The sequence below is a fragment of the Embiotoca jacksoni genome, unplaced genomic scaffold (genome assembly GCF_022577435.1).
Source record: "Embiotoca jacksoni isolate LCO1_2020_lvr unplaced genomic scaffold, fEmbJac1.0.p SCAF_32, whole genome shotgun sequence".
NCBI lineage: Eukaryota > Metazoa > Chordata > Actinopteri > Embiotocidae > Embiotoca > Embiotoca jacksoni.
The window spans coordinates 1,100,265-1,112,372 of record NW_027185384.1 but is presented as its reverse complement, the minus strand read 5'-3'; the positions used below and the strand labels follow the sequence as shown (position 1 = coordinate 1,112,372).

Genomic DNA, 12,108 nt, shown 5'->3' with positions numbered 1-12,108 from the left:
CTTTATGCGTGCATCGGTCTGTCTGTGTATCACACTCTCCATGTTGCACTCGCTGGTGCAACTTTACACTCTCAGTGGGACCCTGACAAGAAGACAGATGAGTCTGACTGCTCTGAGAATCATTATCTCGCTCCCCAACAACAGCGTGCGTCTCTGACTCAACACAACTTCGCGGGGATCGCCCCGTCCCATCTTTCAAACCCGCAACAGACCGGTGGCCGGTCCCGACTCATCATCGCTCACATCAGTCATTCCGTCACTTAAACACGCCTCATTGACTTGATAGTGTCGTAACATACTGGGGTTTTTCTCCCCCTTGAGATGCACTGAATCGCCCGCGTGGTGTTTTTCTTTCTTTTGTGTGGATTGTCATGCGCGAGATTTTAAAACCAGCGAAACAGCTTTTACCTTACGGCGAGCTGCCCCCTTTTAACCTTCAGCGTCTGCCGACACGCGCTCATGTTATACAAATACTTTTATTCTACATTACGCGCAGCTTCCAGCGATGCAGCACGGAGTTCATGCATAGCTGAAGACGGTGACTCAGCCAGCGTAGGAGCGTTAGTATTGAATGTTCAAACCGAATCATCGGTATTCAAGGACTGGGGTCATGTACTGTAGTCCTTATTTAGCCAGGGGTGGAGACCTGCGAGTAAAACAGCATGTGGCTGAAACAAGGACGTGTAATATCAATATTCTTTATATATATTTCCACCAATATAGATTCTGGGGTTAAACACTGTTGGCCGATATGGACGTTTTTGTGTGGTTGCATAGAAAAATAGCGATGTGCATAGCCAGAGAAACCTGGGAGACGTGCAGAATACAAAGATCAGAGCAATATGGGAAAAGTTGGGGAGTGAAATCTATAAAGTCCTTCAAGCAGAAATCATTTCAGTCCTGATTTTCAGATGTTCGACTCAAGTGTCTGACGAGAGAGATATGCTCCAATTTTAATCCACCCAGATTAAGGCTCACATTTTAGCTGCAGTATCTGCATGTAAATGTGACCTGGAGAATATTTTTAAACTTCAACTCCACCACCACCCACCCCCCCCTCCCATTACCGCACGCAAGTACAGTGACTGTGTACGGTGGGGCTGGTAGCGCTGCCAAAACACCACCGTGCCTGAACGCATCCTGAGCAGACACAGACTGGAGCTGCTGCTGCTCTGCTAACACACTGCTACCCCCATCCTAGTGTCAAGACTTGTGTTTGCAATGTTTCAACCAAATGCTCAGGCAAACACCGGAGAGAGACCAGTTTCGGTGGGAACGTCAGCACACTGAAGGGGAGGTCTGATTCCACTGTGGAGGAAACTCTCAGGTTTTTTTTTTTTTTTTTTTGCCGCATGCAAAATCTTCGCGCAAAGCTTAACTTGTCCCACTGTCTCAGTTCAGGGACGAAACCATCGTAAGACATCTGTTGCATCATTATTCCCCTTCTCTTTCTCACTCAAAGCCTTTTCTGCACTTTCCATTTTGAATTTAATTCTATAACACCGCTGCACATCTGAATATATTAAAGCCTGTCTATAAATGGCTTTGCTACTCTACCAGCGTAGTTCTGGTAGAGTAGCTCGGTTCAGACACTGAACAGCTCTGAAATGGTGAACTTGATTTTTTTTTTAACACAACTACAAAATTATTAATGTTATTTAGAAATTATTCAGGAAATGACTGACATATTTCTTCAGATGCTGACGTATAACTCGAGCCCTCTAAACCTTCAATTCAAATATATTATTTTCATACTTTTCTTAAGGGAGCTAAACAAAGCAAAGGAATCTTAAAAAGCAAACAATGGTTAATCTGCACATGCTGCCTTGTTTAATCTCCGGTGTAAACATTGCAGCGATTCCGTTATGTTTATACAGAAGTTTTCAGGCGTCTCCGAGGTCAAGAACAAACTTTGATTTTTAACTTTGTCAGCCAACACGAATTTCTTCAGGTGTCTACAAAAAAGCATATTTGTAAATCTTTAATGAAACTTGAAAACTGTACAAATCTTTTTGTTGAAGTAAGATGTGGCGGAAAGATGTGGAACAGCTTCATAATGGACCTAAAGCCGAAACTGCTTTGTATACGGACATTTTTTTCACCGAAATCAACCTTGAACCCAAAAAATGGTTTTATTTGCAAAGTCAGTCGGGGGGATCATCGTAGCCATTACGGTGCATTCTCCGGGAACAATTAATGTCTAATCCAATTTCATGGCAATTCGTCCTGGCGCAGATATTTCCGTGAGAACCGAAGTGCCGAGGCTGACACGCCAACCGACGCCGGCGTCCCTCGAGTCCCGCGCAGTTAGCCGGAAACAACCTTTGAAAACTGGAAAGCGACCGCCGTGCCTGTCTGCCATTTTCAGGCTCGCCGAGGCTCCGCCGTGCTCCGGCTGCTGTAATGACTTTCTCCGACACCGGCGACCACTAAGTGGGCACCCGGCGAGCACGCTGATTGCCTTCGGCTGACCTGGAAACCGTCTGCTCTTACCTGCGCCCAACACCACTCAGAGAAGCTCAATCAGCATACGGCTCCTCAGCCGCGCTGGAGTGCGGCCACAGTAAGAGCTTCTTGCTGTAGTGGCAGTAAAAGATGCAGTGACAGCCTCCATAGCCGGCTGCATTAATCCTTGACTGGAGCTGAAATGGGAAACCGAATTGGGGCATTGGAGTGTGTGTGCGTGTGAGCGAAGTAGACGGAGGGGGGGGGGGGGGGGGGGGGGGAGGAGCAGTCACTATGATGTAGAGCTAATTTATCATGACGCTTCAGCTGCAGTGTTTATGAATTTGTGGCAAGGTGACAGTTTATTCTTCATGCAGATTATCCGAGGTGAGACTGAATGAAGAGAGAATGGATTTGTAACGCTTGTGATGTCTTTTTTTTTTTTTTTTTTACTGTTTTTGCAGGCAGCTGCGACGCAAGTGTGCTTGTTTACAATCCATTCTGCATGCTTTATTGCATACCTGGAGGATTAGAAAAAAAAAAAGAAATCACAAAGCAGCAGATAAATCATCTGGAAGAGACTCCGATGCTGGATGTGTTTTTGTTTTTTTAACAGCGTAGACATAATACTGTCAATCAAACAGGTTCCTACAGTGCCGAAGTGACCAACCTGTCAGTTTTAATTCACTTGTCATTCAAAGTTGATCCTGAATTATTTCACTCAGCGAGAGCTGCATCTGCTGTGTTAATTCTGCTAATTCAAAGCGATCACCTCCTTCTGCTGCCGTTTCACATTAAAGGCGTCGCACCGGTGAATTACCCGTCACCACAGGTAGCAGAGTCAGTGTGCACCACTGCTATCATTTGCGCTTACCTCGTGCACACAATGAGCTCGTGCCATCGGGGATCGGTTGTAACGGCGTGCTGGCTGTGCGAGCGACAAGCAACACTTCCAACAGGCGCTTCGCGAAAATCTGATTGCTGTTGCTCGTGGTGCGACAAGTCTCCGAAGAGTGTCACTGACCCGTTTCCAGAGGGGTGCATTCGTCTTTCAGGTTTCAAGGTGCGTCTTCTCGGACGGTTTGGGGAACTATAATGGTGTTTTAGTTCATTCCTTCGGGAGGCCGATTTAGCCCTTCAGAAGTGCTTGTCGTAACCAAGCGGCAAACCAACAGTGACGTCGCCCGTTGGGGTTTGTGAACGGCCGTTGTGAAGTCTCGAGTTCCGATTTTGGCCGGCACCGTCTTGCTGGTTTGGAGCAGGAAGTGACCATATTTGGACGAACTGGGATCCGATTTGATCTGACTGGAAACCCGACGACAATGCGTCCTGCCCACTTATAGCGGAAACCTGAGTGTACCACAGGCCTGTCAATCAAACATACGTCCCTCCAGCCCTGCTTCATGAGGCCTATTTTTCGAATTAATGACGGGATTATTTTCAGATGGACAGCCAGAAAACTAATACGAAGGAGTGACTTTAGTTAACAACACTGAAATAGCTCGTGGAAAAAAAGTAATGACTGCGTAATTCATGCGACAAATTGAACGGGGAGTCCTTTTGGAGCCGACCTCCAGTTGTACTCTGTGGTATTTCAGCTTATGGTACTTTTACACCAGCCTCATTTTCCAGACCTGGAAGCTGCGTCCACTTTTATATCCAGTTTATGGTTCCAACTTCGAGAGAAAAAAAAAAAAAAAAAAAAAAACTTTCCGTCATCGGATCAGACGGGCCGTTTCCAACTATTTCTGTAATTTCTGATTCAACATTTACTTGCCGTGCAAGCTTTAGTAGCCATGTGGAAGTTACACAGCTATTTCTGTTGACTTCATTGTGAACAACCGAGCGCAACGCGACGAACGTCTTCCGGGACAGACGGTTCTCAAAATGCGTGTCGTTATCTTTCACCGGCATCAAAACCACGCCGACGCGCAGCCGCCACAGGACACCGTCTCAGCGCCGTCCTTAAATGATCCATAACGTCTCGCTCCGAGCACAACTCATCTCGTCTCCAATGTAATTGTGCCCTATGTTCTCTTATATATCCATTAGTGTTTTGTGGAGATCCTAATTATAGTCTACAAGGCGGACCTGATTGCTGATGGCAAACTAATCTAATCCTCACCTCAGAGACTAATAAAAGACCCGATACTGTGCGTGTGCATGTGTGTGAGGGTAAGACGGGACACTGCCCAAGGAATTTCAGATGACATGAAATATTAAAGCCGTATTACATCACGTTCGGAAATGAAGTGCTCGAATGCATAAACTTGATTCATGTTCACCATAACGGAGAAAGTGAGAATCGGGATCTGGATTCTTTTTTGGAAATTACATAGTAAAAGTTGTGCAATCCGGACGAGATACCCCTGCAGAAAGGGACAGCACTTTTAGGGTTGTGGCATTAAGAGAGGCAGCGGACCACTCCAAAAGAGAACTTGATCTATTATTCAGAAAGGCCACGAACATCCTTTGGAGATCGACCATGCGTGTAAGGCTGGTCAGTGACCCCGTTCCTTGGCTAGAGGGTAAAAAGGAGGCAAAACAAAGCACAATTTATGACTTTTATTGAGAGGTAAGATGGTCCCCATTGTGAAGCAATAAGTGAGGGGGTTTAAAGTTTAATGGCTGACAGTTTGTCAATTTGAAGTTGTCCAGCTTTTTAGAAGATAAAATAGAGGTTACGCTGAAGGACGGCTACAATTTCTGAATGTTTTACAACGAACGCAACGTCCTCAAATGGGAGTCGTGAACACGTAGACACATTGTTCTTCGACGTACCTCAAATACCGAATGTGCCGTTCTGTGCGAGCGAAGGTTTTGTTTATAAGCCGAGTTTGACGAAACCCTTCGCCTGTCCTCAAGCACACCGCCGACGTGGGTGTAAACACTGCTCGCAATTTTAAAAGAATACCACAACCCTGTCATTATTACTGCACGCGTTTCATGCTTGAAACATATGCTTATGAATACAACTATTTTCCTGAGGCTCGGCATTGACTGGAAAGCATTCAGTGACTCTTAACACCTGGAGGAAAACTGTCTCCGAGATGAATAAAAGTAAGCTATAAACAAACTAATAACCATAAATAAAAAAATAAAAAAAATGTCTCCGTATAAAACAAGTGGACTGAACTTGGCTCTTCGAGGCCTCAATACAGAATCTTCCGAGACAGATTAAAAGGCGTTAATGCGCCGTCTGCTTGGAAGTGAAAAATATCTCTTATTGAACACGCAGCTGCACCAAAGTGGGTTTTTCCACCATAATATTTACTTAATGTACACATCAATCATCTTAAAAAACAACTTGACACTGTAAACAACCGATCGAGCAAACGCGAGCAGAGCTATGGGACAATATCAATCACTTCGGCAATCGCTTGAGGATATAAATATTTCATGAAAAAGAAGTAACACATTAGTTTGATATAGGCTTGGCTGCCCTTTGAATAAATCCCTGTTGTGTGACGCTGAACACACACACACACACACACACACACACACACACACACACACACACACGCACGCACAAATATATAAGCTAAGACTTTGATCCCAAAGCCTCTTACAGGGTTTTGCTGATTTTTCACCCCAAAATGAGATCCCACAGATCCAGGTCTCAGCTCAGGACGCAAGACACCGAGCGTCATTAGCCGCGGGGATCAAAGACGCAGGCGGCCAGAGGAGTGTGTCCGTGACAGGAGAGCTTTACATCCGGAGGACGGCGGAGCTGACGCGGATGGAGTCCAGAAGTCGGCGCGAGTTCGGCGAATTTACACGACCTCGACAACGCGCGTGCTTCTCGCGCTACACGCGACGCAAACATTTCTCCAATCAACTACGGCCCCGGCCTCGTGCGCCTCCAGCGCAACCGCAGCCCTCGCTTCAAGCAATCCACCGCTCTGTCCAACTCCAAACCGCTCTCTGGCCTGTTCCCGAGGGGACGTCTGCTGTGTCTGTTGAGCCAACAGTGACCTTTTCATACTTTATGGTATATTTCATTTTCCGTGACACCGCTACAAATGTTGAAATAGGGACTTGGCGATTTGCTCTAATATTTATACAATATCCCTTCCGAATCCAATTTAGTCCACTCAATGAAGCACAAATTGGAGAATAAATATTACATTCTTAAACAACTGCTCTGCAAAAAAATATATATTTGTGAATGAAAGGTTAAACTGAAAATGTAGTGCAATTTAAGAAAGAAAGTAGGTAAACTCAAAAGTACCCCAGAGGTTACACTTGGTCAGATGGACAACTAAATCCCAGTATCAGACTTTAAAGCACGCAATTAACAGCTTTTTAGATTGATTATGACTTTCTCAATTACTATAAATGAACCAAAAGTGACAGAATCAGACTTCTTGCTTCGGCCTAGTCTAAAAACATTCAGTGTATATCTCAGAAGACAAAGAAAACCACACCAGCAGTGTAAATAATGATTATTTTCACGACTGATTAATCTGTTGATTATTTTCTCCATTAACTGATTAGCCGTTTGGATTTTTCAGTTTCAGAAAAGAGTGGAAAACATTGACCAGCGTTTCCCGAAGCCAAAAGAAGCAGCTTGATATGTCTTGTTTTATGCCAACCAACAGTCCACAACCAACAGATGTTCAGTTTAATATCACAGATGACGAAAGAAACCAGAACATATTCACACTTTAGGTGGAATCAAGATTTTTTTGGGGGGGGCATTTGTTCATCAGAATAATATTTGAAAATGATTATTGGACCGTCAAAATAGTTGGTAATTAAATTTCTGTCAATCAGGTAATCAATTCATCGAATAATCATTGCATTTTTAAATTAGCCATTTACAATTAAGAAACAAACACTACAGAACTTTGATCATTTTTGTTTGAACAAAAAATAACAGTAGGGATTAATCAACAAACCAAATCGGCAGATTAATTCTCTTTCAATGGACTACTTGATTGATTAGATTCTTCAGCTTTATCAACCTTAAAAATGCATGAATTTAAAATGCGTGTCAGTGTAACTTAATCTTATACATGTTTGATTGTAATGCGGTGCTGACATTTGTCTGTGTGGGAATTTGAGAAGAGTAAACCGTAAAGGCAATCTCATCTAATCCAATATCTAATCTAATCCAATGTTTATATCTGTGGTATTACACAAAGGATATTGGATTGACATGCAGATGATGTATGCCATTTAGAAAACATTACATTGCCCACAGCCTCTCTAATGCTTTCTACAGTACGTCTGTGGTTACGAGTTCAAGCAACACTGCTAAATGAAAAATACTTGAATTATGAGTAATGGCCTGCTGGAATGTGTATTTTCTGACTGCCACAAATGTAACACACCCCCTTAAAAGCCAAACAGCAGCAGAAACCCAAACAGCACCACCAAAACCCGTCTCAAACCCCTCTGTGTCAAGGAGAATCATTTATGTGCATGCAACAAGAAGAAAAAAAAAGACGAAGAAAAAAAAAAACCATTACAAAAAGTTCGATTTCTTTCCTCTGTTTGCTTCACGCACCGAGCACAGCGGAGAGTATCAGTTTTAGGACACAATAGCAGTGCTGTCAAAACACAAAAGCGCACAACAACAACAAAAAAACTAACGGTTTGCAAACATTTCCGGAAAAGAAACAACAACCACGAAATCCGGGAAAGTTGGCGTGAAAGCACAATAAACAACAACAACAAAAAAACCTCACCTTGTTTGACACACTTGAGTCGGACGGGGTCTTTGCTGTGTTTGACCACAGCATGGACGTCCCTGGTGGTGAGTCCAGCCACAGGGGTATCATTGACTTCCAGCAGGAGTTCATCCTGGAAGAGTTTGCCGCTGTGGCACTCCGCTACGCCCGGGAGAAGCTCGCCGATAACCGGGAACTGTCCATTCTCTGCGCCGCCCTTCAGCTCCAGCCCCAGCTCCCCCTCCTCATTCCTGCAAAGGACACTCTCGTGGACTTTGTTAGTCCAGTGGTTCTTCCTCTTCTTCAGGCTCTTGGACATGGCTCAAACAAGGGGAAATCACATGAGTGCGGCCGTGGAAGAAGTTTTGTCGCTCTTTGAAGTCCCCCCGGTGTTCCCGTAACTCCGCAATGTGTCCCGTTTCAGCGATAAACGCCACTTGTGTCCATGTCAGCGAACACTCTCACGCGCACAGCAGCTGGATCATCAGTCTGCCTTTGGAATAACTGAGAGCTGCCCAACTTGTGATGCCTTCATGGACGGTCTCAAAGATCGGAACTGACAGGCTCAAGAGAGCCAGCGAGGAAGTAAAGGCAAGACAAGTTTTTTTTTTTTGTTTGTTTTTGTTTTTGTTTTTTTTATACAGCAACATTTAGAGACAAGGCAAATTAAACTTCTTCACAGATGCAGTTACATTTAAAAGACAATACAAACGAGGCAGAAACTAAAGCTGTAAAACAGAATTAAGGACAATTTATGCGATACTTTGATCTATCACTGGTCGTCTGGCCAGGGCAATTTGCAATCGTTCCAATTTCCAACATAAAAATTAATATAATCATTGTAATGGACCTGCTCCTGGAGGGGAATATAGCTGAGCTTGCTTGGCAACAACTTTTTTTTATTGCTTACTAAAGAACTAGCTAACTTTATGTCATCTATCAACTCTATGCTATAGCATATAAACGCATCAGCTAATTAATCAGTCAATTAGTTTATAAGCTTTTATAACTGCACTACGTAATGTTGTTTTTTTAAAGTTGATTTCTAAATTAGCACAGTCTTAAGCGCTCAAATTTGAGTATTTCCATCAAGAATATATGTTTACAACTTCCAAACTTCAAAGTATACAAGTGTACGAGGGGCAAGTGAAGGCAGCATCCAGCTCCAACCAACCCAACTGACCCGGATGTGAAGGCTGGAGGAGGAGGAGGAGGAGGAGGAGGAGAGAGGCAAGGGTTTTCCCAAATCCAGCTTTCCATGGAAAAAAAAGAAAAAAAAAAGAAAAGCGAAAGCGAGAAGCAGACTAACGGTATTTCCACTGGTACGGCAGCAGAGCAGCGATAAAAGAAAAAAGCTTCATGCACCACAAATATGTCTTCTTTTTGACATTTAGTCATAGGCACTTCAAATCATCAGAGTGTTTCATACCATTACTTCCTAAAACTTTCAAATTAGATCAACTGACTCAACTCTAATTGATTTTTTTCCCCCCCACTTTGCATTGTCATTCTTTTCCCCTTGAACGTGGGCCTACATCAATTGCAGTCTATTTCTGGTTCCACACGGGATCTACAAAGCTCACTTGATTCAAAAACTTTATTCCCAGTGAAGTCGTAAAAACATATTTTATGATTTTCAGGTGAACTTGACTGCAAGATTTGATTTCTTTTAAAACCCTCAAGGTCTCCCCTTGAAGTTTGTATTTTATGAAACACTGTCAAGGGCCGCAAGTATTTGTCGAGCGAGAATTTCTCCACATTAATGACACTCAGACTTCAGAAGCGTCTTTTGTTCCGTCTAACAGCGTCTACGATACGCACACTCAAGTCAGTTTGCCGTCAAGCGCCAGAAGAAATGGCTCTTAGGGGAAAATCCCCTTGTGTTTATCTCAAACTAGAGGAGAAGGACATAAAGCAAATGGAGAATTGACTGGGTATTATCCATCTTCAAACAAGTGTGTGTTGTGGGTTTTTCCTTCATGGGTTTTTGCCATCTTTAAAACTCCCAATCCGCTTTGTGATGAAGCCTCCTCTAACATCTCTCCTCAGAGTTACCAAGCTCATTTTCTGTAATGACTGTTTGCTGCTTTGCTGCCATAACACCAGAGACATATAATGATGACTGCTATTCTAACGAACGCAGTTTATCTGTTGTTGCAGGTGAATCCTTTACAAAGCCTCAAATGAGAAATTCGTGACGTTCGGCGTGGCTGTCCACGGTGGACCGACTCTGGCCTCATGTGGTATTCATCGTCTCATTTCGCTTGCAGCAAGAAAGCGAATTAATATTTACCAAAATGTCAAACTTATCTTTTTTTTTTTTTTTTTTTTTTAAAGGAAATATAATGTAAAAAGCCGGTCAAATAACCAACATGTGTATGTTTTTAATTGAAAAATGTAAAAACCCCTCAGGTTGCATTTATGCACTGTTTTAAGGTAGACGTAACGTGCCACCATGTTGCAGAACGACACCCGGAGGGTCTTCACCGGTCAAACACCTCGCCGACAAAGATGCCACGCTAACAATACGTTAACGCGACTACCCACATTGCTCATACACCCGAGTGAGACACTACCTAACCGACATCTAAAAAAAAAATGGCGTTTACAGTCGTCTCTGGGTCTGAAAACTAAAGCCAATGCTGAGGTGCCTTTAAGTGCAATAACACTGGGGACCACTAGGGGCCACAAAATCGCAGTACAAAAATGAAACAGCCGTAGTTTGTCAACCAGAAGGAAACATAAAGTATATTTGTAATGTCTTAATGCTAAAATCCTGGTTCAAAATGTAAAGGATCCCAATTACCTCGTCACTTTTTTTTTTTTTTTGCATCAAATTCCCAGAAAAAAACATAAAGGGAATGACTTGCATGTCTGCCGCGATAACGACAGCCCCGCTCTTCAAGAGGTGCAACAGCACACGTCGGTTTTTCAGTCGGTAGCCGTGGCCTCGAGGTTAAGATGCGAGGTTGTGGGAGTGAAGGATCAACTGGTTCAATTCTTTGGGTCCAGCGGTGAAAAACATCCATCTCAAAGTGCTCTCCGCCGACTTACCGAACCTGCAGACGTAATCGTCAGCTGCCCACTGCTACAGGTGTGTGTTGACCTCTTATGGATGGGTTAATTGCAGAGGTCAAGTAACTAATGCGTGTGAAAAAGAAAAAAAGAAAAAAAAAAACACGTTATGTCAGAGACTAACAAATAAAATTCTTCTTCTTCAGAAGGAGGACACGGCAGCTTTCAGGGCTGGGAAAAGACGAGCATCAAACTCGCCACCGCTTTGCAATCAATTTCTCCTCAAAACCATTTTTGCCGTCCTTGAGTCGTGATGACAACAAGGCGACAGACAATGCATCATTTTCTCCTCCGCGGGATTTGGAGAAGTGCCTCTGCATTCCAGAGGTGGGAGCCCTGGCGAGTGAAAATGTAAAAAGAAAAAAAAAAAGAGAAAAGGAAGCGAAAGAGAAAAAGGGGAACCATTTTAACAAGGGCAGGAATTCTGGAGGCAGTGTTTGAACAAGGAGAGGAATGCTCTGCGCGTGGCAGAATAAGTGCCGGGGAGGGAAGGAGAACATCAACAGTTCGGGGAACGAAAGGGCTGGGAAAACAACGCGGGATTAAACTGTGTGAGATACGGCGGGTGGGCTGCGGCCTGGAACAACCAGCCCCGTACGGGTGGGTTGATGAGAGTGCACGTTACCGCTATTAAACATAATGCGTATGTTTGGAGAAGAACATTTTTTAAAGTACTCTCCGTACCACTCGTTTTTTGTTTTCTTTCAGCACACACACACACACACACACACACACACACACACACACACACACACACACACACACACAGCAGCAGCAGCAGCAGCAGCAGCAGCGTCCGTTCTTCTCCTGCAGATCCAAATCACAGGAAATCGCTCCGTTCAGCCATCAGTCACATCTAGACGAGCAGATGGGAGTTCATTGGCTCAGCCAGCGATGCTGCCCCGGGACGGCT

At 43.9% G+C, this 12,108-nt stretch overlaps 1 protein-coding gene across 9 annotated transcripts in view; it reads right to left on the bottom strand.

Annotated features, from left to right (window-relative positions):
* Positions 1–8,594, bottom strand: part of magi2a (membrane associated guanylate kinase, WW and PDZ domain containing 2a) — a 199,443-nt gene extending 190,849 nt beyond the window's left edge. For all 9 annotated transcript variants that reach the window (XM_069164921.1, XM_069164922.1, XM_069164923.1 and 6 more), the window contains exon 1: positions 8,139–8,594. In XM_069164921.1, coding sequence (XP_069021022.1) covers positions 8,139–8,439 — 301 coding nt within the window. In that variant the 5' untranslated portion in view covers positions 8,440–8,594. The remainder of the gene's footprint in view (positions 1–8,138) is intronic.
* Positions 8,595–12,108: the final 3,514 nt, after the last annotated feature.